The sequence below is a fragment of the Colobus angolensis genome, unplaced genomic scaffold (genome assembly GCF_000951035.1).
Source record: "Colobus angolensis palliatus isolate OR3802 unplaced genomic scaffold, Cang.pa_1.0 Scaffold17, whole genome shotgun sequence".
Classification (NCBI taxonomy): Eukaryota; Metazoa; Chordata; class Mammalia; order Primates; family Cercopithecidae; genus Colobus; species Colobus angolensis.
Window position 1 is genome coordinate 5566483 of NW_012114821.1, and position 23553 is coordinate 5590035.

The following is a 23553-nucleotide window of genomic DNA, read 5'->3' on the forward strand; positions in this document are numbered from 1 at the left end:
GCACCTTCACCTACCTGCTGGTGGGCGCCGCGGTCTTCGACGCGCTGGAGTCGGAGCCCGAGCTGATCGAGCGGCAGCGGCTGGAGCTGCGGCAGTGGGACGCGCGCGGCTGTGAGTCTGCGGGACATGCCCCCCGCGCCGGCTCCTTGCTGGCGGCCATGAAGAGGCAGAACGTGCGGACTCTGTCCCTCATCGTCTGCACCTTCACCTACCTGCTGGTGGGCGCCGCCGTGTTCGACGCCCTCGAGTCGGACCACGAGATGCGCGAGGAGGAGAAACTCAAAGCCGAGGAGATCCGGATCAAGGGGAAGTACAACATCAGCAGCGAGGACTACCGGCAGCTGGAGCTGGTGATCCTGCAGTCGGAGCCGCACCGCGCCGGCGTCCAGTGGAAATTCGCCGGCTCCTTCTACTTTGCCATCACGGTCATCACCACCATAGGTAAGGGCTGGGCGCGCCGCCGGGCTCCCGCGCCCCGGGAGGAGTCCGGGGAGGCGGCTGAGCGCGCGGCGCAGGGCTGGGTGCAGGGCGTCGAGGGTTAAACGCAGCCTCCCTTGGGGGCCTTCCCGCAGCGCCCCCTCCTCTCTAGGGAGCCCCCACCTCTGCGGCGCCTCCGAGCCTCACCCTTCGGGGACCCCACCCGGTGCTCTCCACCGCGCTGGTGTCTGGGCCGGGCGTGCGAGCCCCGAGCGAGTGTGCCTGAGCCGGGAGGGCGGAGGCGCCACTTTTGCGAAGAGAGTGGAGCGCTAAGAATAATCCCATAGCAGACACCCACCCACCCACCGCCCCGGCGCGGGCTGGGCTGCGCGGGGCTCTGAGCCTTACACTTACTACCTCTCTGGGAGTTGGAGAGGGCTGGCCTGGCACCCATGGCTCCTAGAGGGACTCAGGTGGCAGGGGAGTGCGCCTGAGGCATGGGAGGCACTGACCCTCCGTAACCCCTGGACTCCCCTCCAGGCTTCTCTGAGCTCAGATTTCATCTTTCTTCCCCGGGTCCTTCTTTTCCCTGAGTTCCAGTTCTGGAGCTTGGACTTCCCAGGCCCCTGGGAGGAGAGAGTTTGCTCTCTGGTGCTTGTGGTGGGGGTGGCAGCCCCTCAATTGCTCTCAGTAGAGGTGGAGAGTGGGGGCAGGGCAGAACCTGCCCACTCCCTAGGCTGTGACAGTGGGAAAGGCCAGTCTAGATATTGCCCACAAATCAGGGAACTTGAGCCTCAGTCACGAGAGGGGGTCCAGCTGGTAAACTGCAGGGATGCCTGCCAGCCCCACTGCCAAGGGCGCTATTCACAGAGTAGGGTTTCTGGTGGGTCCCGAGGGCAGTGTCCCCTCTAAGGCTGGGGGCTGGGAGGACTCCCAGACGTTATACTTGGAGACCTGTGGGAGCTGGGGCAGGTCCCTTCATCTGGGTGGACGCTGTGGATACCCTGCATGGCAGGAGACAGGGTGGTTTATCTGTGGTTCACTTGCCCCAGTGAGGCAGGCTGCCTCTCTAGGGCCATCTCCTTGGATCTGCCAAGGCCAGTGTGTTAGTGGGGGTGGTCTGTTTCCTGTACCCCTCAGGGCTTGACACTCCTGTGCCCTGGGCAGGGACCGCTTCCTCCCCCCTCCCTTCTTCCCGGCTCCTCCTGTCTCCCTTCTCTGGACCTCCTCCTCTAATTTCCCTCTTGATATTTTTCTTTGTCTGGAAATCTCTGCATACTGAAAAAAACAGGATTTCTCAGTGCCATATGCAACAGGAAGCGCCAGCACAGGACGGCTTGTCTTTCCTTCTTGGTTGAAAATACTTTTTAGAGAGTCATCTTGTTTTAAATGTTTAATTCATTGGTGCAGGTTTTTCTGTTTGTGAAGGAAATTGTCCTTCTGTTATCTACATAATCAGCTTGGCTCTTGCTTGCCCCACGCCCTTTGCCCAGCACCCCAAATACAGATGAATCCTTCCCTTCCCACACTGTGTTTCCAGCATCTGAGAGGGCCAGTCATTTCCATCATCTCTGGCTTTAAACTGTGGCAGTGGCACGCAGATGCACAGGGCAGTGATTCTGGGGGACAGGGGCCTGTGTGCTGGAAAGCTGGAGACTAAGAAATATGCCTCTGAAACTGGCCACCCCTGGGGAGAGGAGAAAGCCCCAAGCCCCTTAAACATGCCTTTCGGGTTGAAGATGGAAGACAGGTGAAATTGGCTAGCATGCTGGCTTCCAGTAGTAAAACAGGCACATAAAATGCTTGGCTGATCCTGAGAGTTGAGCTGCAACATTGTGAGGAGAGGATTGGTGTTAAAAGCAAACCCTGAAATGTGCCAGTTTTCCTTAAGAAATACATTGTTGAGACTGATGAAGTTTTTATTGAGGTCTGTTTCCGTGATTGATTCTGATTGGTAGCTCTGGGTGTATGCCTGTCACGGTTAAAACTCCAAAGAGACGCTGTCAAGGGAAGTGTAGCTAAATGGAGGCTGTCGGCTTCGCTCAGGGCTATGGGACTTGTGTGAATAAGGGACCAGAGGCCATCTGAGGAATTCGCTGATTTTTCTTGCTTCCTTCTTTGGGCTTTCCACTGATTTTCTGGAAAGAAAGGTTGGGAAAAAATTGTGTGTGTGTGTGTGTGTATGAGAATAAAACACAGCTCTAACACTAACATAGCTGTCCTGTTGTAGAAAGACATTCAACTTGGAACCCACAGACCTGGCTTGGAATCTGAATTCTGCTGTAGTGTGAAGACCATAGGAAGGTCTTTCCGCAACTCCTGACCTCAGTTTCCCCACCTGTAGAAGGGATGTCTCACAAGAACGACCTGACAGGCTGACTTTTAAGGTCCAGGTGAGATTCCGTGGGCTGCAGCTGCCAGGCACATTGTGGCTGGCGCTTAGGAGGAATGGAATCCGCGCTCTTGGACGCAGCCTGATCGAGCCTCCGCTCTCTGCCCTACGAAGCTGTTTAGCAGAAGAGCTCAAATTTACAGGAAACAAAGCACCTTTCCAGTTAATTCTGTTATTTTCTTTTTTTAATATAAATGCAAATTAAGGTGCTCCTCGGCCTAGAACAAAACCCGGTCCCAAGCCTTGCCCTCCAAGGATTTGTCTCCTATTGGGCAGTGACATTAACGAGTCAGGTTAATCTTCATGGGCGTTCTGATTTTTAATCTAACCTTGAGCTATTTCTTGAGCGTGCTTTAACTTTTTGTCCAAGTCTCCAAGGCTGGGACGGGAGCCGCTGGTGCTGGGCAGCCACGAATGAAGGCTTCTTCTCAGATGCAGCTATTAGCTTGCTCTGTGAAATGGATTTTTAAAACGTATGTAATTACCACTTCACGTTGAATCTGTGGCTGCGCCTTCCTAAAAGGCTTTGGAGGGATATTTACCCTGAGTCCCGCCCCAGCTCTCCGGGGATCCCAGGGCACGGTGACCACTGTCATAACCAGGGAAGAACGGGAGTCCAGCTGGGCCCCGCAAAGGGTAAACTCAGTTACATCATTTATCAGGCTCTGTTTCCATTCCTCCCCATTTGCGTCCTTTGATGTCTGTGCCACTTGTAGCTATTTCCGCAGAGATTATGTTTAGTTCTAAACTTGTGAAGTGCTAGACCTTTACATGGCAGACCCTCGTATGTACCCTGTAGTTTCCTTTTGATTAGGGGTTCAGTCTGAGCTGCCCCCAACCCCCGACCCACCACCTGTTGGTGGAAGTGATAGAAGTCAGGAGTGCTGGGCCAGGGTCTGGACAGGGGTGGAGGAGTTTTATTTGGATTTGACCTGCTTGGGGCTAAGGCTCAGTTGTGTAAGGGACCCCGGGAACATACGTGTGAACTGCCTACAGTAGGCGCTTTAGCCTCTCCCCACGATCTAACAGAGTTGGAGTCTCCATGACACTTCTTTTTCCAATCTAACATTTGTGACCTGAGCTGTTATCACCTTCAGGATCATTAAAAAAGAAGAAACCATGCTTAGAAATCAGATCTCATGTGCAGAGTGTGGAGGACAATTTAAAATCGCGTTTGGGCAGGGAAGGAGAGGTGGGTTTTTCCTTTTCTTGCTACAGTTTGCAGGAAGGGGAGCCGTACATCAGGGGCAGTATTTCCCCAGAACCTCAGGCCCAGCTGAAGCTAGGAGTGGTTGCTGTGGGAATTGAGCTGACTGGCTGGGGGCAGGGTACATTCTGAGAGACAGCTCTGGGGCTCCTGGAGGTACCTTTCTCCCAGGCCTGTACCTGCTGGAAACAGAGTGCCTTGGGATAGCTTCCTTTTCTCATTCATAAACGGCACCTTGAACAGACTTTTTGTGAAACACAGCATTTTCCATTTTTTTCCTGGCACTCTTGGTGTAGTGTTTGGTACACGGTTCACACTCTGTGCGAGCACCTGGCCCTGCCTGGCCTGTGCTGCTCCAAGGCTCTGAGGCTCTGGGGACAGTCTAGATGACAAGATAAGACCTGGCCTTGAGCAAGGAGGAGGGAGCTGGAAACCCAAACAGTTGGTTGCAGTCCAGGGTGCAGTCCAGGGGCAGCTAACCCCAGTGGCTCCTGGAACCCATTCCCTGCCACCCTGCTTAACACATGCAGGGGCTGTGCTCCTTGGTTGGCTCTTTGAACCCATCTTACAGGTGTTTGCCCTCCAAGAAGTCTTCCCAGCCTTTGCTCTCACTGCCTCCCTCAGTCTCAGCCTTTTTCTTTAATAAACCCTGTGTTTTCCGCTCCAGGCCCTCACTGTGTGTGTTTTCCCCTGCACCTGCAGGGCCAGGACAATGCCTGGGCCAGAGCGGGCTTCTTGGAAGGGCTGCAGAATACAAGCAGCCCCAAGCAGACCCCACAGGCTGGTGCCAGAGGAGCATGGAGCCTCCACACGCATGCATTCACCTCCCTCACTTTATAGATGAGGAAACTGAGGCAGATAAGGCCACACACACTAAGGCAGAAGGTCTTGAACTCTGTGATGCAGTTGGGATCTCCTTACTGAAGGCTCCAACCGTGGTGTTTTCCCTGGGGCCAGGGCTGGGCTCGTGGAGTAGTCCATCATGTTTTTCCTTCTCCCTTGTTAGCTCTACCCTTCAGTAAAACTGCCCAGCAGACCCAGATGAAGGGCTGCCAGTGCTCCATGGGGCGGACCCAGAGGAGTGGGGCCTCCTTGGTAATGTCCAGCAGGGTAGCTGGCCACGCTGGTGAGCCAGGAGATGCCTGTGGGCAGCTCCTCTTCCCCAGACCCTTCTCAGACCTGGGCTCACTTAGCCCTGGGCCCTGTAGGAAGCACTGCCTCTTTATAGATGTCATGGATGAGGCAAAGAAATGGGGCAGAAGTGGGGTTTCTTCTGATTCTGGGGTACATCAAAGAGACACCTCGGTATGCAGAGACACCCAGCATGGTGCTCTGTGAAGGGGTGGGAATCAGGTGAGACCCAGGAGTTGGAGATACCCATTGCCTTCACCTACTCTTTCCTGGGTCACTTTCATTAGTGGAGTGTAAGGAGGTCCGAGTAGTCGGTGAAACAGGCCTCAGTATACGCCTCTTCCTCCGTGCAGCGGTTATTCACACCTCCATCTCTCCATTCACAATGTACTCACTTAGTCCTCCATGCACCTGCTTATTCACATATCCATCCACCCACTCACCCAGCTATCTACCATACATCTGCCACCCATCAATCCACCCATCTACACATCCATCCATCTATCCCCATCCATCCTCCCATCCACCCACTTATCCATCCATCCATCCATCCATCCATCCATCCATTCATCCATTCACTCGTCCACTCACCCGTCCACCATTCATCTACCCACCATCCATCTATCCATCCACCATTCATCTACCCATCCATCCATCTACCATTCACCCATCTACCCACCTACCCACTCGCCCATCCATATACCCATCTACCCACCCATCCACCATCCATCTGTCCACCCACTCATCTATCCATCCATTCATTTACCATTCATCCACTATTTATCCATCCACCTACCCATCCATCCACCATCCATCTGTTCCCCTACCCGTCCACACATCCATCAATCCATTCATTCACCATGCATCCCTCCACCCATCTATCTATCCACCATCCATCCATCCACCCATTCATCCTCCTACCCACCTACCCCTCCATCCATCTATTCATCCAACTATCCACTCCTTTGTCCATCCACCCATTCACCTACTTATCTATCCATCCGTCCATCCATCCATCCATCCATCCACCCACCCACTCCTTCATCCATCTACCCATTCACCTACTCATCCATCCATCCACTCATCCACCCACCAATCCACTTACCCATTTATACCCATTTACTCACTCACCCATCCATCCATCCATCCATCCATCCATCCACTCATCTATTCACCCATCCATCCATTCATCCACCCACCCACTCCTTCATCCATCCACCCATTCACCTACTCATCCATCCATCCACTCATCCACCCACCAACCCACTTACTCATTTATATCCATTTACCCACTCATCCATCCATCCATCCATCCACTCATCTATTCACCCACCCATCCACCCACTCACTCACCCATCTATCCATCCGTCTATTTATCCACCCATTCATCCTTCTGTGTATTCCCTCTCTTCTTCCTTCCCTCCTTCCCTCTCCTTTGTGTGCTCGGTGGGTCCTCAACTCACTTGCTTATTGGATGGATTTCTGCCCCTGTCTTTCCATGTGCGGGGTGGGAGCCCTGTGCTGGTGGGAGGCACACAGTGGTGAGCAGGCACAGTACCCTGACTAGAGCCTCAGTGCTAATGCCTCAGTGGCCTCCATGAAGGATCTCCAAGATGTTCTAGCCCCATCTCCTTCCTGTAAATGGTGAGCCAATCCCAATTACTTGTGATTTTTAAGCATTTTTATTTAAGTATAACGTTCTTATAGAAAAGTACACATTTCACAAATGTGAATTCTCGTAAGGAAATCTTGTGTATGTAACCAGCACTCTGAACAAGAGACAAAACATTACTAGCACCCCAGAACCCCCCACACTAGTCATCTTGAATGCCTCCAGTGGTAAAGAGCTCATTATGTAACACATAATGAAGTGGTGGTGGATGTGTTTAGATGAATGTTGAGATGATCTCTTGTGGGGTTCTGAGCTGGTGAGGAGCGGTGTGTGCATGTGGGTTGGGGTGGCTTCTCTTCAAGGGGCTGCTTGTCTCTATAGTGGTCACCCGAGGAGGAACCAGAGGATGTACATTTAGAAACTGGAACATGGGGGGCTTAAACCTGGAAAATGAGAGGGATTTTAGCCCACAGATGTGAAGCTGAGCCTGGAGTGGGGACGGCATGCTACAGTGGCCCAGGGAGCTGGTCCCAGAGGGTTGGCCCCTCTGACTCAGACTGCAGCAAGCAGCTCCGGGCTGTGTGTACACCAGCCACCTAGAGGATGAGGGAAACATGGAGAAAGATACAATGCTTGTTCTCAGCAGAGCCCCAGGAACTAGGAGGCAACCAGCCCAGGTAGGCTGGGGTGATAAAGGAAAGGCAGTGGACATTCTTGAGAGAGCCCCACAGGCAGAGGAATTCTGGGACCCAAGAATTGGAGGAGGGTTCTTCCCACCTCCAGGTGGAGCACCCTGCCATGGCCAGCCTGAAGGAGCCTGGAGTCTGGGGTCCCTTTCCTCAAGGGATTTTGTCTTGAGGGTCTCTTTTTCTTCCCATCCCCACCTGGGAACCTCCACCTGTAGAAAGCTCTCCCTTTTTAGGTCAGGGCACTCACTGTGTAGCTTATGATCCTCCGAAGGGAGGGCTGAGTGGAGCTTGGCCTCCCTCCTGTTCTGTCACAGCCTGTAGGAATTTGGGGATAGCCCTGGGCTCCCGAGTTTCTTCCAATAATGCCATTTGTAGCCAGTTCCTCTTCTCTGAACAGTTTTAGCCTGTGTGTGCTTTCCCAGTCCAGTCTGAGCATTCAGGGAGCGCTGACCATCATCTCCTCTTGTCTACACAATATACTTCTGTTAATGTCCTCAGTTGGTATACTAGCTTTTCTGGGTAGCCCCTTCCTGCATTAACTTGTTTTGAGCCCATGTACTTCCATTTTGTGCTACTAAGCAAAAGTGTCCCTGTCTTGCATTGGTATGGTCCCGAATACAAACCCTGCCACTGACACCTCAGCACAAAGCAGAATTATGTGCTAGGGACCAAGAAAGGAAGAGATGGTTGATGGAAAAATTCATGGCAGGGAAGATGAGAAAATTCAGGTGCATCTGTGAGTGTGCTGGCCTGGCTTGTCGGGACACCGTGGGCGGATGTCAACCTCGGGGCCTGAAAGTCCCTCCAGCTCATAGTTTGCTGGCCTCAGCCCAACCATGCCCTTGCATGGGGTCTTGGAGTCAACTAGCCCTGAGTGATGGAAGAGCCTGGCCGGGGAGTGGCTGCTCAAAGGTGGTACTAGGTGAGTGGGGTGGACCTGCCCTGAGTCGTCCTCATCCTTATCACAACTTGAGCCCTGGGAGGGACCAGTAGGTGGCAACGGGGTGGAGGGAGGGAGCTGGAGTAGAGGAGGGTGGGCTGGAGCTTGGGGTAGCAGGTGGTGGGTGGAATGTTGGTGTCAGGGATGCTGGGCCAGGCATCTGGAGACTGGGGAGGCAGGTCCCTACCCTACCCCTGGTCAGCCATCCAGTGAATGGGCCATGATGCCACCTGTTGCCTGGGCAGGATTTCAGGGACTCCTCTGTGGCCTCTCTTGTGAAGGCACACAGCTGGGAAGCAGGCAGGCCTGGGGTGCCAGTGCCTTGCAGGATGGCTCACATCTGGCTTGTGCCCCATCCCAGAGGCCCAATCCGAGGCACACTCCTTAAGCCTGGGCTCCCTCATCTATGAAATGGGGACTGAGAGCTCAGAATTTGTGTCCTTGTAAGGATGGGAGGAAATGTGTCTGAAAGGTTTCCTTGCCTCCTCCACCCAGGAGCTGATGAGTGGCAGCTTTGTTGTGACGGTGGTCATTTGGGCACGCTCATTAGGGGACAGTCACCCGGATCTGGTTGTGCTCTGTCCACTCTCGGCAAATTCACTTTCAGCTTCCCCTCACCACTTCCCCACCACCCCCTTTCTGCTGCCGCCAAACCCCTGATCCTAATCTCATGGCCCCAGTCCTGGCAAGGGGCCACCTGAGGCCCCCTCTGACTGAGAAATGCTCCTCAGAGATGGAATCCTAGCAAGGGGCCACCTGAGGCCCCCTCTGACTGAGAAATGCTCCTCAGAGATGGAATCCTAGCAAGGGGCTACCTGAGGCCCCCTCTGACTGAGAAATGCTCCTCAGATATGGAAATGCTGCTACCATCCAGTGGACGGGGGCTGGGATGGTATCAAGCCGGGGACTTTGGGGGCCACAGGCTGCATTCAACGTGTCTCTGTGTTGGATTGGTATGGACTGGAATACAAGCCCTGGCTCGTTCAAGATTTCCCCAACTCAGTTCTGTTGCGATACTATGGCTTCCTGGGACATCACCTTCCACTCCACCACTGCAATGACCTTTAAAAGCCCATGGCTGCCATCTTCCCCCTGCCCCAGACCCCAGCAGCTCCCCGTCCCCTGCAGAGTCAGACCCAGGTCTTCAGCTCACAGGCCCCGCCCAGGCCCTGTGACCACAACTTCTGCCTTGAGTCCGGCTCCGCCTTCCTCTTTTCCCCAATTGTCCTTTATCCTCTTGAGCAAAGGATTTGTTTCTTTGTTCCCCAGCCCACTGTGCCTCAGTCTCCTGAGTAGACATCCGGATTCCCCAGGGGCTGCTGGTCTCAGGCTTCCCTGCACCTGGCCAGGCCCACAGCAGGTGCTCAGGGAAGGCTGGCTGGGCTCTGGCTTGTACTCCTGGCTCCCCGAGAGCAGGAGCAGCTGAGAGCTGAGCAGTTTAGGGTGACATCTTTCTGCTTGGTTGTGCCTCGGGACCACTGGGCAGGTGCAGGACAGGCTGCAGCCTTTTGAACTAAAGCTGTGGCTTTTAATGGAAGACGACAGGTTAGGGATCCATCCTGCTGAGGGGGGGAGCTTCTCACTCCTGAGGCTTAGATGTGTGATCTTGGTCCCCAAGGCCACCTGCTGGTGCCAGGCCTCTGTGAGTCTGTGGGGCATCTGGCAGGAAGAGATGCCTACTTGTGAAATGGACATTGGCTGTCACTGGCCCTGTCAGACATGTGAGGTGCAGCCCACTCAGGAAGGTGAGAGGCCTTTACCCGCGGCTGACGGGCACACAGTGCACCTGTGGTGTTTGTCAGAGGTGTGGAAGGCAGGCATACATCTGGGATGAGCTTGTCAGTGGGGCTGGGGTGAAAACTCAGGTGAGGTTGGGGTAAATCTCTCAGGTGGGCCTGGGGTGAGCCTCTCAGGTGAGCAGGGTGAGCTGCTCAGGTGGGGCTGGGGTGGTCTGCTCAGGTGGGCAGGGTGAGCTGTGTGATATTGAGAACTGTGGGGTGAACACTTGGTTTCCACATTTGAAGCAGAAGCTCTAGGCAGCATTTTGTATCAGGGCAGCTTGGGTGCATCGCCCTGTGTGGTCTGGAAACAGGCAGTGCCAAGCCACTCATGGGTGCCAGGGTGTGGGCATTCAGTCAGACGTGGGTGGGAACTGATTGCTGCTGATGCCGGGTGGGCCTAGGCTGAGCTTACTTGGGCCGCAGGGAAGGGCCCAGCACAGGGATGCCGTGGGGCCTGGGAGAAGGTTCCCCAGTGAGTCTGGCCTTGATGAGAGGCTCTCCCTGTGCAGTTTCCTGGAGATAACTTCTTTGACAGCACCCAAGTGCTGAGGAGCTCTTGCAGTTGGGGAAATTGGTCTGGTGTCTATTTGGGACAATGTTCAGGCCATAGGTATCCAAACACTAGGGAGGGGGAAGCCAGTGTGTGTTGATTCCCCAAATAACTTTCATACTATGGGAAAGGGAAGGTTGGCAAGCCACGGCAGAGTGTTTCATGAAAGGGAGGAAATTCCCCATGACTCTCATGCGACCACTGTGATCACATCCAAGAATGGCTTCAGCATTCCATGTTCACCTTCTTGTCATTTCCCAAATGTGCTTGCTGACTTTATCATTTCATTAGAGTGGATCATGTAGAGATCGTGTTCAGGTACCTCTAGCAGAAAACCCAGGTAACAAGGACTTGAGCAAACAGCTGTTTTCTCTTTCTTGGTTGCAAAGTGTGGGGCAAGCAGACGGGCTGACAGGTGGCTCCACAATGCCTTGAGAGAGCAGGTTCTTTCTAGCTTTCTGCTCAGTCATCTTAGCTTGGCTTTTGTCCTCTGGCTGGTGTCTCATGGTTCCATGGTGGCTGCTCCACCTCCAGCATCCTCTCCAGCATCCCTCCTGGCAGGAAGAAGAGGAAGAACACAAGTCAAAGGCATGCGCCAGCTGAGCCTGCTTCTTTCTAAAGAACCTTCCTGGACGACCCACCCAATGGCTTCTACTTATATCTCATCAGCCAGGACTATGTCTTATGACCAACTCTAGCTGCAAGAGAACCTGGAAAATTGGGCATTCTGCTTCTCAAAGCAAGCTTGGGTGTGGCTGGTGAGGAGGGGGTGGAGTCAGGTGTTGGGAGGTACCCAAGAGGTCAGTGGTGATATGCACAGCATTTCAGAGCCCCTTTTCTCTTTAAGTTTACATCACATATTACCTTGAGTTTCCACAGAGTGAAGGGAAATGATTTTAATGGCTATATATCCACTGAATGAATGGACAGTTAACTGTTGAACCATGCCTCTATTTGTAATGATTTAATGTATTTTTTCTTTTTTTAGGCTAGCTATTGATAATGCTTTGTTGGACGTCTCTGTGTGTGTGGATTCCATGAGGTCCTCCTTTAAGGGTTTGCTGGCTGTAGTGGGATCAGCACATCAGAGGGCACAGCACTCAGTTGTGTTACTATATTGTTCCCATCAACAGCTGTACAAGCAGGGGTGGGTCTTCTATCTTCACTGCAACTTCAGCAGCCCTCGGCAATGTCGAAAAAGTTTTTGATGTTCTTACTATTTCAGAATGTTTTCCTAGCGGTCTTCAGGTGGCCTTGGAAAGGCAGCTGGGACAAGCTCATGTGGAGTTGGAAAGCTGGTATCCACAGTGAAATCCTTGCTCACTCCAGACACAGCCAGTCCAGGAGGATCTGCAGTGCATTTGTGGACACATGAAATGAGGAGGGGAAGGAGAAGGGAGCCTGTAGACCCAGTTCAGCTCCAGGGATGGGAACAGTTTGCCTTGTCAGTCTGGCCCAGCTGACTGGCTCTGGTCACTGGAACATTGTACCAAGAAGCAGTCTCAGTGGGGAAGGGTGCCATCTGTGATTGATTAGTCATGTCTGACGTGGGTATGGGTCAGGCAGTGGTAGCGGGTTTGCCACATATGCCCACCCTGGGCTGGTGGAAGAATTTCAGAGGTGGATACCTTTTCATCACTATGCCAGGAATGATGTCACTATGGATAATTGCTTGACCTGGGTGTGATCTAGTTTACAAGACAGGTTCCTATCCACAACTATCTTTCATCCATTAACAAGACTATGAAATAGGGTCAGTGGTTACCTGGTTACGCTGATGAGACTCTTGAGAGATCTGGTGACTTGCCCAAGGTCATGAAGTGGAGCTTAGGACTTGAACCCAAATCTGTCCTCAAGCTTGATGTAGTCTCCATTACACCCACAGACTGTCCAGGGTGTAGTCCCAGACACTGTCCCTCTGCCTGGAATTAAGAGCTGGGATACAGGAAGGATCAGCCTCAGTGATTATCACCTGACAGTCAAGATAACTCAGGAGTTATCTGGTCCCACCCTCTCAGGATGGCAGCATCACTGAACCTTCCAGTGATAGGGAGTTCACTGCCTCACTCATAGGGAAAGGCAGATGTGGCAACAGTTTTAAAATAAAAGGTCAAAATGACTCTCATTGGTTTGTCTTAGTTCTCCTGACCAGAGCTCCCCAGGATAAGTGTGACCTCAATTCTCTTACCACAACCAAAGAGTTATTGTTTATGGCACACCCGTGGGATTCTGTTTTTTTTACAGCCACTGTCTCAATTAATTCCATCCTCTCAACAACCCAATAAGATAGATATTTTCATGTATCCCCATTTTACAGATGAGGACCTAGAAGATCAGAAAGACTAAGCAACTTGCCTAGGGTCATGTAGCTAATAAGTGGCAGAAAGGAGTTATGCCTAGGAAGTCTGACTTCAGAGTCTGTGCTATGTTGTTACATACAGTGTCTTTTCACCTGCATCAGTTAGCTAGTGACGTGTAACAAATCATCCACAAACACAGAGGCTGAAAACAACCATCTATTACTGTTCACAGTCTGAGGCTCAGCTAGGCAACTTTTACCCACTAGTGGTCTGCAGGCTGATGGGGGAAGCTCTGCTTCAAGTCATTGCATGTTTTTCACTCAATGGTGGCAAAGGCACAGGAGAGAAGCAAAAGCAAGTGATGACTTTTATGCCAAGACACTGCTGTGATGATGTCACTTCTCCCACATACCATTGGCCAGAACAAGTCATGTGACCAAGGCCAAAGTCAAAAGGTGGGAAATACATCCCGCCCACAATGAGCCCAAAGTAATGGTACAGTGTCTCAGCCTGCTGTCTGACCATGCCTCTTGCCAAGTCCCTCCTGCCATCCACTCGTCACCATGATTTCCTTCCTGGTGTAGTGGAGGGCATAGCTTTGGTTTCCAAGCGGGTTCAAATCCTGCCCATTGCATAACTCTCAGATGATGTGCTGTTTTCTCATCTGTAAAATAGACAGTCCACAGTCTACCTTTGGATTAGTTTCAGTTTACTGGGGCTGCCATTACAAAGTAAGACAGGTTGACTTAAGCAGCAGCAAATATTTTTTTCTCACAGTTCTTCAGGCCTGAAGTCCCAGATCAAGGTGTCAGCACGTTGATTTCTTCTGAAACCTTTCTTTTTGGCCTGTAGATGATCATCTCCCTGTATCTTCATACAGCCATCCCTCTGTGCACGTCTGTGGTCCTAATCTCCTCTCCTTATAAGGACACCAGTCAGATTGGATTAGGGCTCACACGAAGGGCCTTATTTTACCTTAGTTTTCCCAAAAACAGTTACATCCAGAGGTCCTCGGGGTTAGGATTTCAACATATGAATTTGGGGTGAGGCAACGTGATTCAGCCCACAGTAACCTCCTAGGACTGCTGTGAGGATTAAGCGAGATCAGGGAGATGAAAGCACCTAGTTCAGGGCCCATCACATAGAAGTCACTCAGCACATGTTGCTTTTCTGCCAAATCCCATGTGTGAATCTGAGTTTATCTTACTATGGTCAAGAAGACTTTGTTGTCCAAACATGTTAATTAATCTATTGTTACTTATCACAATCTGGCCATCTGCTAGGCTGAAAGCCTACCACGGTGGAGTGGACCCAACCCAGTATCAGTCATTGATATGGTTTGGCTCTGTGTCCCCACCCAAATTTCATCTTAAATTGTAATCCCCGTGTGTCAAGGGAGGGAAGTGATCGTATCGTGGAGCAGTCCCAAGCTGTTCTCATGATAGTGAAGGAATTCTCACTAGAGCCGATGGTTTTACAGTGTGGCACTTCCTCGTTCTTGCACTCACTCTTTTCTGCCACCTTGTGAAGAAGGTGTCTGCTTCCCTTTCCACCACGATTGTAAGTTTTCTGAGGCCTCTCCAGCCATGTGGAACTGTGAGTAAATTAAACCTGTTTTCTTTAAATTACCCAGTCTCAGGTATTTCTTTATAGCAGTGTGAGAACAGATTAAGGCAGTCATGGAGGGACCTGAGTTCAAATCCCTCATCTACCTTTTATTAGCTGGGGTACAGCAAGTAAACCATTTTCTTTGCTCTCATCCTCAGCATCCTTATTTGTAGGGTATGGGTGATCCAATCTCCTTTAGCATGTTTTGAGTTCTATGAAGTCTACTGTGCTTTTAAACTTTTTCTTAACTGGATTTAAAAACTGGTAACATATAATACCTCTGTAATTTAAACATACAAACACATTAATGTTAGGTTTTTGGTGTGGTTATTATTATGACTATATATAATAAATGAGTACTTATCTTTAAGAGATAATGATGCATGTGTAAATGAAATGTCTGGGATTTGCTTTAAAATAACCTGAATCACACGGGGAAGTGGATGGGGGTTTAGATAAAACAAGATTGGCCTTGAGTTGTTAATTGCTGAAGCTTAAGCATTCATATCTGGGGGTTATATTTTTCTCTACTTCGGTGTGTGTGTGTGTATATGTGTGTGTGTATATATATATATACATATTTATATATGCTATGTATGAAAATCTACATAGTGAAAACTTCAGAAAAACCAAACAAACATAGCACAGAAGTAGAAGCTTCCTGTCATGGTCCAGCCCCTTAGCCCCATATCTAAGAGGTGACAACCAGCAGCAGGTTGCTGCATAGAAGAGGATGAAATACTTGGCTCTGTTGCAGGCTCTGGCATGCACATGTGTTTTCTTTGGCTCTTATGTTCTTTGAAAATATTTGGAATTAGTTGTCAACATTTATTAATCTTTTAAAAGAACCGGCTCTTGGTTTTATTATAGGAGGTTATCCATTTCATTGATTTTTTGCTTTTATTGTTATTATGCACTTAATTTGCATTCTTTAGGTTTATTTATTTTTTTCCTCCCTTCGTGCACTGATAGTTACTAGGCTTTCTCGTTTTACAAATAAATTCACTAAAGGCTATATGTTTTCCTCTGTGTGCACCTTTGGCTGCATTCCATAGGTCTCTCATTATCATTTGTTTGTAAATAATTTGCAATGAGCTTTTTTTTTCTTTAATCCAAGGGTTATTTGTAGTGTGTGTTTTAAAGTTATACACAAAACACACATGCATACACACACACATTTTTTAGCAAAATGATTAGGTAGGAGAATGAGTTTTGGAGCCAGACTGCTTGTGTATTATTCTGTCTTGGTCATTTACTAATTGTAATGTAATTACATGGACATGCATTTCAGCCCCTCTGTGCCTTGGCTTTTGCAATCTATTAAATGAGGATGATAACAACAACAATAATAGACCTCAAGGTTGTTGAGAAAATTAAGCTAGTTCTTGTATTTTGCACATTTAAAATAGCTAATGTGCATTTTTTCATATGTCTGTTGGCTGCATAAATGTCTTCTTTTGAGAAGTGTCTGTTCATATCCTTTGCCCACTTTTTGATGGGGTTGTTTTTTCTTGTAAATATGTTTAAGTTCTTTGTAGATTCTGGATATTAGCCTTTTGTCAGATGGATAGATTGCAAAAATTTTCTCCCATTCTGTAGGTTGCCTGTTCGATCCGATGATAGCTTCTTTTGCTGTGCAGAAACTCTTTAGTTTAGTTAGATCCCATTTGTCTATTTTGGCTTGTGTTGCCATTGCTTTTGGTGTTTTAGTCATGAAGTCTTTGCCCATGCCTGTGTCCTGAATGGTATTGCCTAGGTTTTCTTCTAGGGTTTTTATGGTGTTCGGTCTTACATTTAAGTCTTTAATCCATCTTGAGTTAATTTTTGTATACAGTGTAAGGAAGGGATCCAGTTTCAGCTTGCTACACATGGCTAGCCAGTTTTCTCATCAGCACTGGTCATCAGAGAAATGCAAATCAAAACCACAATGAGATACCATCTCACACCAGTTAGAATGGCGATCATTAAAAAGTCAGGAAACAACAGATGCTGGAGGGGATGTGGAGAAACAGGAACGCTTTTACACTGTTGGTGGGAGTGTAAATTAGTTCAACCATTGTAGAAGACAGTATGGCGATTCCTCAAGGATCTAGAACTAGAAATACCATTTGACCCAGTAATCCCATTACTGGGTATATACCCAAAGGATTATAAATCATGCTACTATAAAGACACATGCACATGTATGTTTATTGCGGCACTATTCACAATGGCAAAGACTTGGAACCAACCCAAATGTCCATCAGTGATAGACGAGATAAAGAAAATGTGGCACATATACACCATGGAATACTGTGCAGCCATAAAAAAGGATGAGTTTATGTCCTTTGCAGGGACCTGGATGAAGCTGGAAACCATAATTCTCAGCAAACTATCACAAGGACAGAAAACCAAACACTGCATGTTCTCACTCATAAGTGGGAGTTGAACAATGAGAACATGTGGACACAGGGAGGGGAACATTATAAACTGGGGCCTGTTGAGGGGTTGGGGGCTGGTGGAGGCATAGCGTTAGGAGAAATACCTAATGTAAATGACAAGTTGATGGGTGTGGCAAACTAACATGGCACATGTATACCTATGTAACAAAACTGCACATTGTGCACATGTACCCTAGAACTTAAAAGTATGATAATAAAAAATGAATAAATAAATAAAAATAAAATAGCTAATGTCTTTCAAGTGTTCACTATCTGTAAGGCATATTTATAATGCATAATTTCTGTATTTTAAAATTTATAGGACTTTTTCTTTGTAGTGCAATGATTAATTTTTGTTGAGTTCCATGAACATTTGAAAAGAACATTTCTTTCTTTTTTGTGTATAAAGTTCTACACAAACCTATTAAATCAAACATATTTGTTATGTTAGTCAAATCCTTTTCAAAATCTGAAAACTGGTGATTCCTGGCTAAATCAGCTTGCACACATGTTGGGTTTAGCATATATCGTGTTTAAATTATCATTATTTTATTAACTTTTATGCCTTAAATGGAGCATGTGCTCTGTCTAGTTCACCATAGTCCCTAGCATCATCATATCAGGTCATCTCACTCATTTGCTTTAGGTGCCTCACTCTATAGGCATTTTGATGTGTATCTCTTGCTTTATAACCTGACTATAATTATTATTCGGTTTACTTAATTTCTGAGGGAGATCCCTTAGTATCTCTACCAGTGCTTGGTCACTGTAGCTTGTCGGTTTTTCCTTGTATTTCTGACAATTTTAGTTTTATGTTTTTTGAAGCTATGTGGTTGGATGCATAAAGGTTTATGTTTGTTGTTATTTCTTCCTGGCAGAGATAAGCTTGCCTATGTAAAACAAGCTTTTCTATTATATTTGATCCTTTTGCCTTCTTTTTTTCCTTGATCTTATTGCTGTGCCTGCTTTTTTAAAAATTAGCATTTGTTATATACATGTTCATACTTTTAGCTTATTTTTACCGTTTTTCTTCTAGGAAAGTTTTTGACATGGCTTATAACAAAAGACATACAAATAAGGCATAAAGTTAGTCCCAAAATATGAGTTGTGTGTGTGATTCATGTATACTAACCTTCATATTGGCTGTGATACAGGTTCACATTTACTTGTGGCTTCCAAGGAGAGAAGACAGAAAGACAATCTGTCAAAAATTATAACTGCTATCAGAAATGTGTGGTGCTAAGTTGCACAAAAGAATGTGCTCTCATGCCTTCACTGAATGTTCACCAAGTAATGTTGTATTAGGGTCAGGAACATCAAAGAGGACTACACTGAAATGTGGCTGACTTGGAAACATCCAGGGCCATGGAGTTCTCAGGGCATGTCTGAGTGGGATGCCCAGTGAGTGATGGTGTGGTCTCTGGTGTACACTGTCTAGGGCCGCCTGGGACCTGGGCTGCTTTGATGTTTTGACTTTGTCTCCCTTAGTGTGCTGGCATTTGTGCTTGGGTTTATCACATCTCTGTTCCAGGCAGGAATGAGGAGGGGGCAAGGGTCGGAAGGGTTATGCCAGTTGAGATTGTCCTTTTAACTAACTTTCCGGGAAGCCCCACTCAGCAATTTGCACCTCTACCCCATAGGCCAAGGGTGGGCCGCATGGCCACACTTAGATGACTGGGAGAAGGAGGTGTGGCTGCGTTTCCCATCTCATGCCTGCCTTAATACTTAGGGGACATCCAATCTGGGCTCCTGGAAAGAAATGGACCTTCTGGTGGCCTGTTCAGCAGCCCTTCACACTCCGCCCACACACCTCCTGTGACCGGGACAGCCCTCTGAGCCCTCAGCTGTGTTCAGCTACCACGTGTCCTGGATGGGACCTGGTAACACGTGGTCAACTCCAACCTCTCAGGCAGACCTGGCTTCCCGGTCTGGGCTTTAGTCTCCCCGTGTGTAAGTGAGCCCATGCACAAGGTTGGCTTTGAAGTCTAGTGGCTGGTGATGGAAACCCTCAGACCGCTGCTGAAGGAAGAGGCCACTAGCTGCTTCATTTGGCATCTGGGGATGTCCCAAGAGTCCCCTATAAAAGAATCAGAAGAGGAGATGGAGCTGAAATGGGGAATGCTTTTGGCAGGAGAGCACCTCAGAGTGAGAACAGCAGAGGGGAGGAGGGAGGGAGCAGGAGGAAGCTGCCGGCAGGGGCGGGGCGGGTGCTCTTCTCTCTGGCTGCTTCCTTCTCTGCCTGGCTTCCAGGGCACCTGCTCTTCACCCTCGTCTGGCAAGGAAGAAATCTGGAGCTGGTGGGTCACTGCTCTTATCTCCTTGAGCCTTTCGTTCTGGGACCAGAATCTTCCCGTACGGGCAGGGTGTCAGTGCTGTGACCGTTTCCTTCTTCCTATCAGGTGGACGTTTGCTGTAAGCTGGGATCTTGCTTTTAAGATTTAGAAGGGAATTGTAGATACCCTCTTCCCAGACCCCTACTGCCTCTGGTTGAAGTTCCTCCCCACCCCAGTCCCAGGAGGCCTGGACATTGGAAATGCTCTGGTTTTTTTCCTTTGGGTTTTGTTTTCCAGCTCAGTCTAGATCCATTCTGGGCACACAGAGGAGCCCTCTCTAATTTTTGGCTTCCTCTGGGGATGACCTAAGCATTTGTTTTTAAAGGGCGGGTGTGGGGGGGTCACCAGGCATTATGCAACACTGCACTACAGCAACATCACCCACTCAGCCTTCTCCAAGCTGCATGCATTTCTGAGATGGCCCAGGGCCTGTGCTGATGTGCATCAAGCTAGCCACAGGAGATCGAGTCACTGCCCTGCTCACAAGCCATCCATGGCTCCCTGTGGTCCACAGCCTGCAATGCATTGCTTACCATGGCCCTTGAAGTCTAAGCTCTTGCTTGCCTCTCAGCCCTGTCCCTCTCTCCACCCCTGTCCCATGCAGACTGAGTCACGGGCTAGAGTGGGGCATCCCTAGCCACTGAAGATGCCTCCTCTGTGCAGCCTTCCCAGGCAGGTGAGATGTCTCTCCTATGTGTCCCTGAAGTTCCAGGGCTCCTGCCAGTTCAGCACCTGCCACCCTGTGTCGTGCTCAGCTCTTTCCAAACCAGTCTTCATCCCTTGCCCCCAGCACCTCTCAGCAGGGACCCTCTTCTTCATCTCTCAGGAGCTGAGGCCCCCACCTGCCCGTGTCTGGCACTAAGCAGGCCCTCCAAGAATGTTTGTTGAATGAACATAGGCATGGAAATGGGACAGCTTTCACGAGAGCTATATTTAACTGTTCTAGAATATTCTCTAGATCTTTCAGAAAAGCAAATCCTTGAAAAACAGCAGCCCACGAATCTGAATGGCAGGTGTTTGTGAGAAGAGGTGGGTGGTCCCACTGGGAGAGCTTCCCATGGAGCCGGGCTTCTCCCTGCACCCCTCATGCTCCCGCTTAGCCTGAGGTGCCTGCTGACCTTGCTGTTCTTCCTCCTAATCCCAGGGTACCTGCAGGTCCTGGCCTGGTTCTCATGGTGCCACCGGAAGCTTCCAAGGGGTGGGCCACAGGAAGGGAGCCCTTCTGCCCCACCTGGGGCTGGGCCCTCTTTCCTGGTGTTTCCCTGAGCTCCAGGCATGGCTGTGACTGTCCAGGCCGTATAAGATGCTGGTTGCTTAAATAGCAGTGTCCGTGCACTGACATCTTCTTTCCAAGCAGAGTGCTGAGGCCAGGTGTCCACTACAGGTTGCCTGGAGCCCCACACCATGATGTGAGGTTGGCCACTGCCAGCCTCCCCAGGGAGCTGGCCCCAGCGGCCTCGGAGACTCTTGTTCCTTGTGGCAGAGGGAGCAGCCAGCTTGCTGCCTGCTGTGCTGCTGTGCCGCCTGCAGCCCCTCAGCATGGGGTGACCTCCTAAAGCCAGTGACCCTTGTTCCTCCAGCTCCCAAGCACTCGGGGGCACCAGGAAGTCTGCCCGATCAAGTTCAAAGTAAGGAGATGTGTGGACCTCACCCACCTGACTCCGCCCTGCTCTCCCAGCTTCTCGCTCCTTCCCCTGGAGCTCTGGGCATGGGGCTCTGGGCACTGGCTCCTGGTGCCTTCGACACGGTCCCTACCTCCTGCCTCACACCTTGGCCCAGGTTACTGCATCTGCTGGCGTCTTTCAAGGCCACTCTGCTGTTTCTTCATTTGGTGAACTTCGGTGGGCGGTGTGCTGGGGAGAGGAGCACAGGCCGATGGTTCCTTCCCTGCCTCTTTTTCATTGTGTGACCTTCAGTGGACATAGCTTGGAGCCTAATATTTCCATATGTGAAATGGGTAGAATGATGACTACCTTCTGGAGATTTTGTGAGGCTTAAATGAGATCACATGGGGAAGGCGCTGGGCCACATGGCACAGGATGAATGCACAGAGGGCTCTATGATTAGTGTTCTCATCTGCCTGTTCGGTGCCATGCTAGATGCTGTGCTAGAGGCTGTTGGCTCCAAGGCAAAGAGAGCAGACATGAAAGCCACATGTGTGCTTGAGGAGACAGTTACAAAGCTGGAGCTCTAAGTTGTGGGAGGAGAGGGGCTGACAGGAGGCTGGGGTGAGGCTGGAGAGAGCCCCAGGCTGCTGGGCAGGACCATGGAGGCTGTGAGGAGGAGTTTAGATTTTGTACCCTAGACCTTGGGATCAGAGAGAGGTGGCATGGCTCTGCAGTTTGAGAATGAGACCGGCTGGGTTCCATCCTAGTGTGGCCTTTAATAGTAGGTGGCCCCAGAGAAGCTAAGCACCCTCTCTGGGCTGTGTTTCCTCTCCTGCCAAGTGGGGATCCTGAGAGTGACAGCCTCAGGGGGCTGAGTGTGGCTCAGGGATGAGGAGCACACAGGGGAAGTGCCTGACACCGTGAACACTCACTCAGCCGTGTAGGTGGAGGGTTTGCATGGGGCAGGGGCAGATCTGAGATGCTGAAGCCACAGAAGCCTAGGGCAGCCTCCTCCTCTGATCTCCTCCACGGGTAAGGATCTGTCTTCCTGTCCCTCCTCCAGCCCGGGACTGTCCCTGAGGTGACCCTCCTGCTCTCCAGGACCACTGCCCCTCCAGAGGTGTGTAGGACCCAGCTAGCCCCCAAGCTGCTACTTGTAGGCCTGGGATAATGGCTGTGGTTCCTGGGGAAGGTGAAGGGCAGATCCGGGTGGGGAGGTGGAAAGTGAGCCTCCGTAGCCCTGGGGAAGTTTCCTTCCTGAAGCTGGGCCCTGCCTGCCCCCTCTGCCACCTCCAGAAGACCCAGACATTGGAACTGGTGGTCCCTGTGCCTGCCGCTGCTGGCCAAGGCTGAGCCTGGAGCCTGCACTTGGCTGGCTCTGGGCAGAGGCGCTGCCAGCCGGAAGGGATGCTGCCAGCCCTCACTGGCCTTGGGCACCACTCCTGAGTCCCCATAGGCATGAGGTGGGAGCAGGTGGTGCAGGGGAAGAGACCTGGTGGGGGTGGGAGCCATGGTCCCCAGACCATGCACCCAGGAAGGCCCATGCCTGGCACACAGAGTGTGCTCACCTCACCCAGGATGCCCCATCTTTCCTGAGCGACACAGCTGGGACATACTACAAGGTGCATGTGAGAAAGGCACCCAGGTTGAGGGAAGCACAGGCTGCCGGGCAGAGTGGAGGTGGGGGTTGGGGACACCACAGCCTTGGATCACAGGAAGGGCTGGTGACGTACACACTTGCTTATTGCTGAGTGAATTGGCTTGGACCCCTGTGTTTCCCAGGTTTCCCTCTCTAGCTTCTCTTTCCGTGAAGGCAGAACCTGGGCTTCTTTGAAAAGACCTGGGTTTGAATCCTGACCCTCCCACACAGGCTGTGTAACCTGGGGCGAGCTCTGCAACCTCTCTGAGGAGTCTTCCCATCCATCCAGCAAACAAGGTGAAGAGATGCTGGCACGTGCTAAGCTCTCGGTGACTTCGACAGACTCCTGCTAAGCTCCCGTCAGCTTTATCCAAGGACGTGCACACCCAGAGGCCCTGGGCTGAATGATCGCTAGACTGTGTTGACTTCAGAAAAATCTGACGACTTCGGGTTTCCCTTGTGCCAAGAAGTGGGTGTCAGCAGGCCCGGCTGGTAGGGCCCCTTGGGGAAGTCATCACAGACCTGGGCCCGTGCAGCTCCCGCACCCCTGTGCTCAGGGAGTGCCTTTCACCTGCCGTTCTGCATCTTGCCGTCTCTGCGAGAGGAGGGGAGAGCAGAGGCAGGTGCCAGCTGGGCCTGCACCTGTGCGTCAGGGATGCAGGCACTCTCCGGGAACCCACCTGGCATCACTCCCGCTGGCTGTCATTGGCTGGAACTGGGTCACATGGCCACTCCTGGTATTTTTAGCTGGGCCCGTTGTTGTTTTAAATAAAACTGGGGTTCTCTTAGTGAGGAAGAAGGGAAGGGGCTGAAGGGACAGCCTACCCTGCTTCTGATGCTTAGGACTATGAAGTGGGCTTTTAAAAAAACAAAGCAAACCCTAACACCCCAAAACCAGACCCGCAAATGCATCTTTTCAGCCAGTGT

The 23553-nt window shown here is 50.5% G+C and overlaps 1 protein-coding gene across 1 annotated transcript in view; it reads left to right on the forward strand.

The window, feature by feature from the left end:
• The first annotated feature begins 100 nt into the window (after nt 1-100).
• Nucleotides 101-23553, forward strand: part of KCNK9 (potassium channel, two pore domain subfamily K, member 9) — a 102893-nt gene continuing 79440 nt past the window's right edge. The window contains exon 1 of the mRNA XM_011938130.1: nt 101-441. Coding sequence (XP_011793520.1) covers nt 159-441 — 283 coding nt within the window. The 5' untranslated portion in view covers nt 101-158. The remainder of the gene's footprint in view (nt 442-23553) is intronic.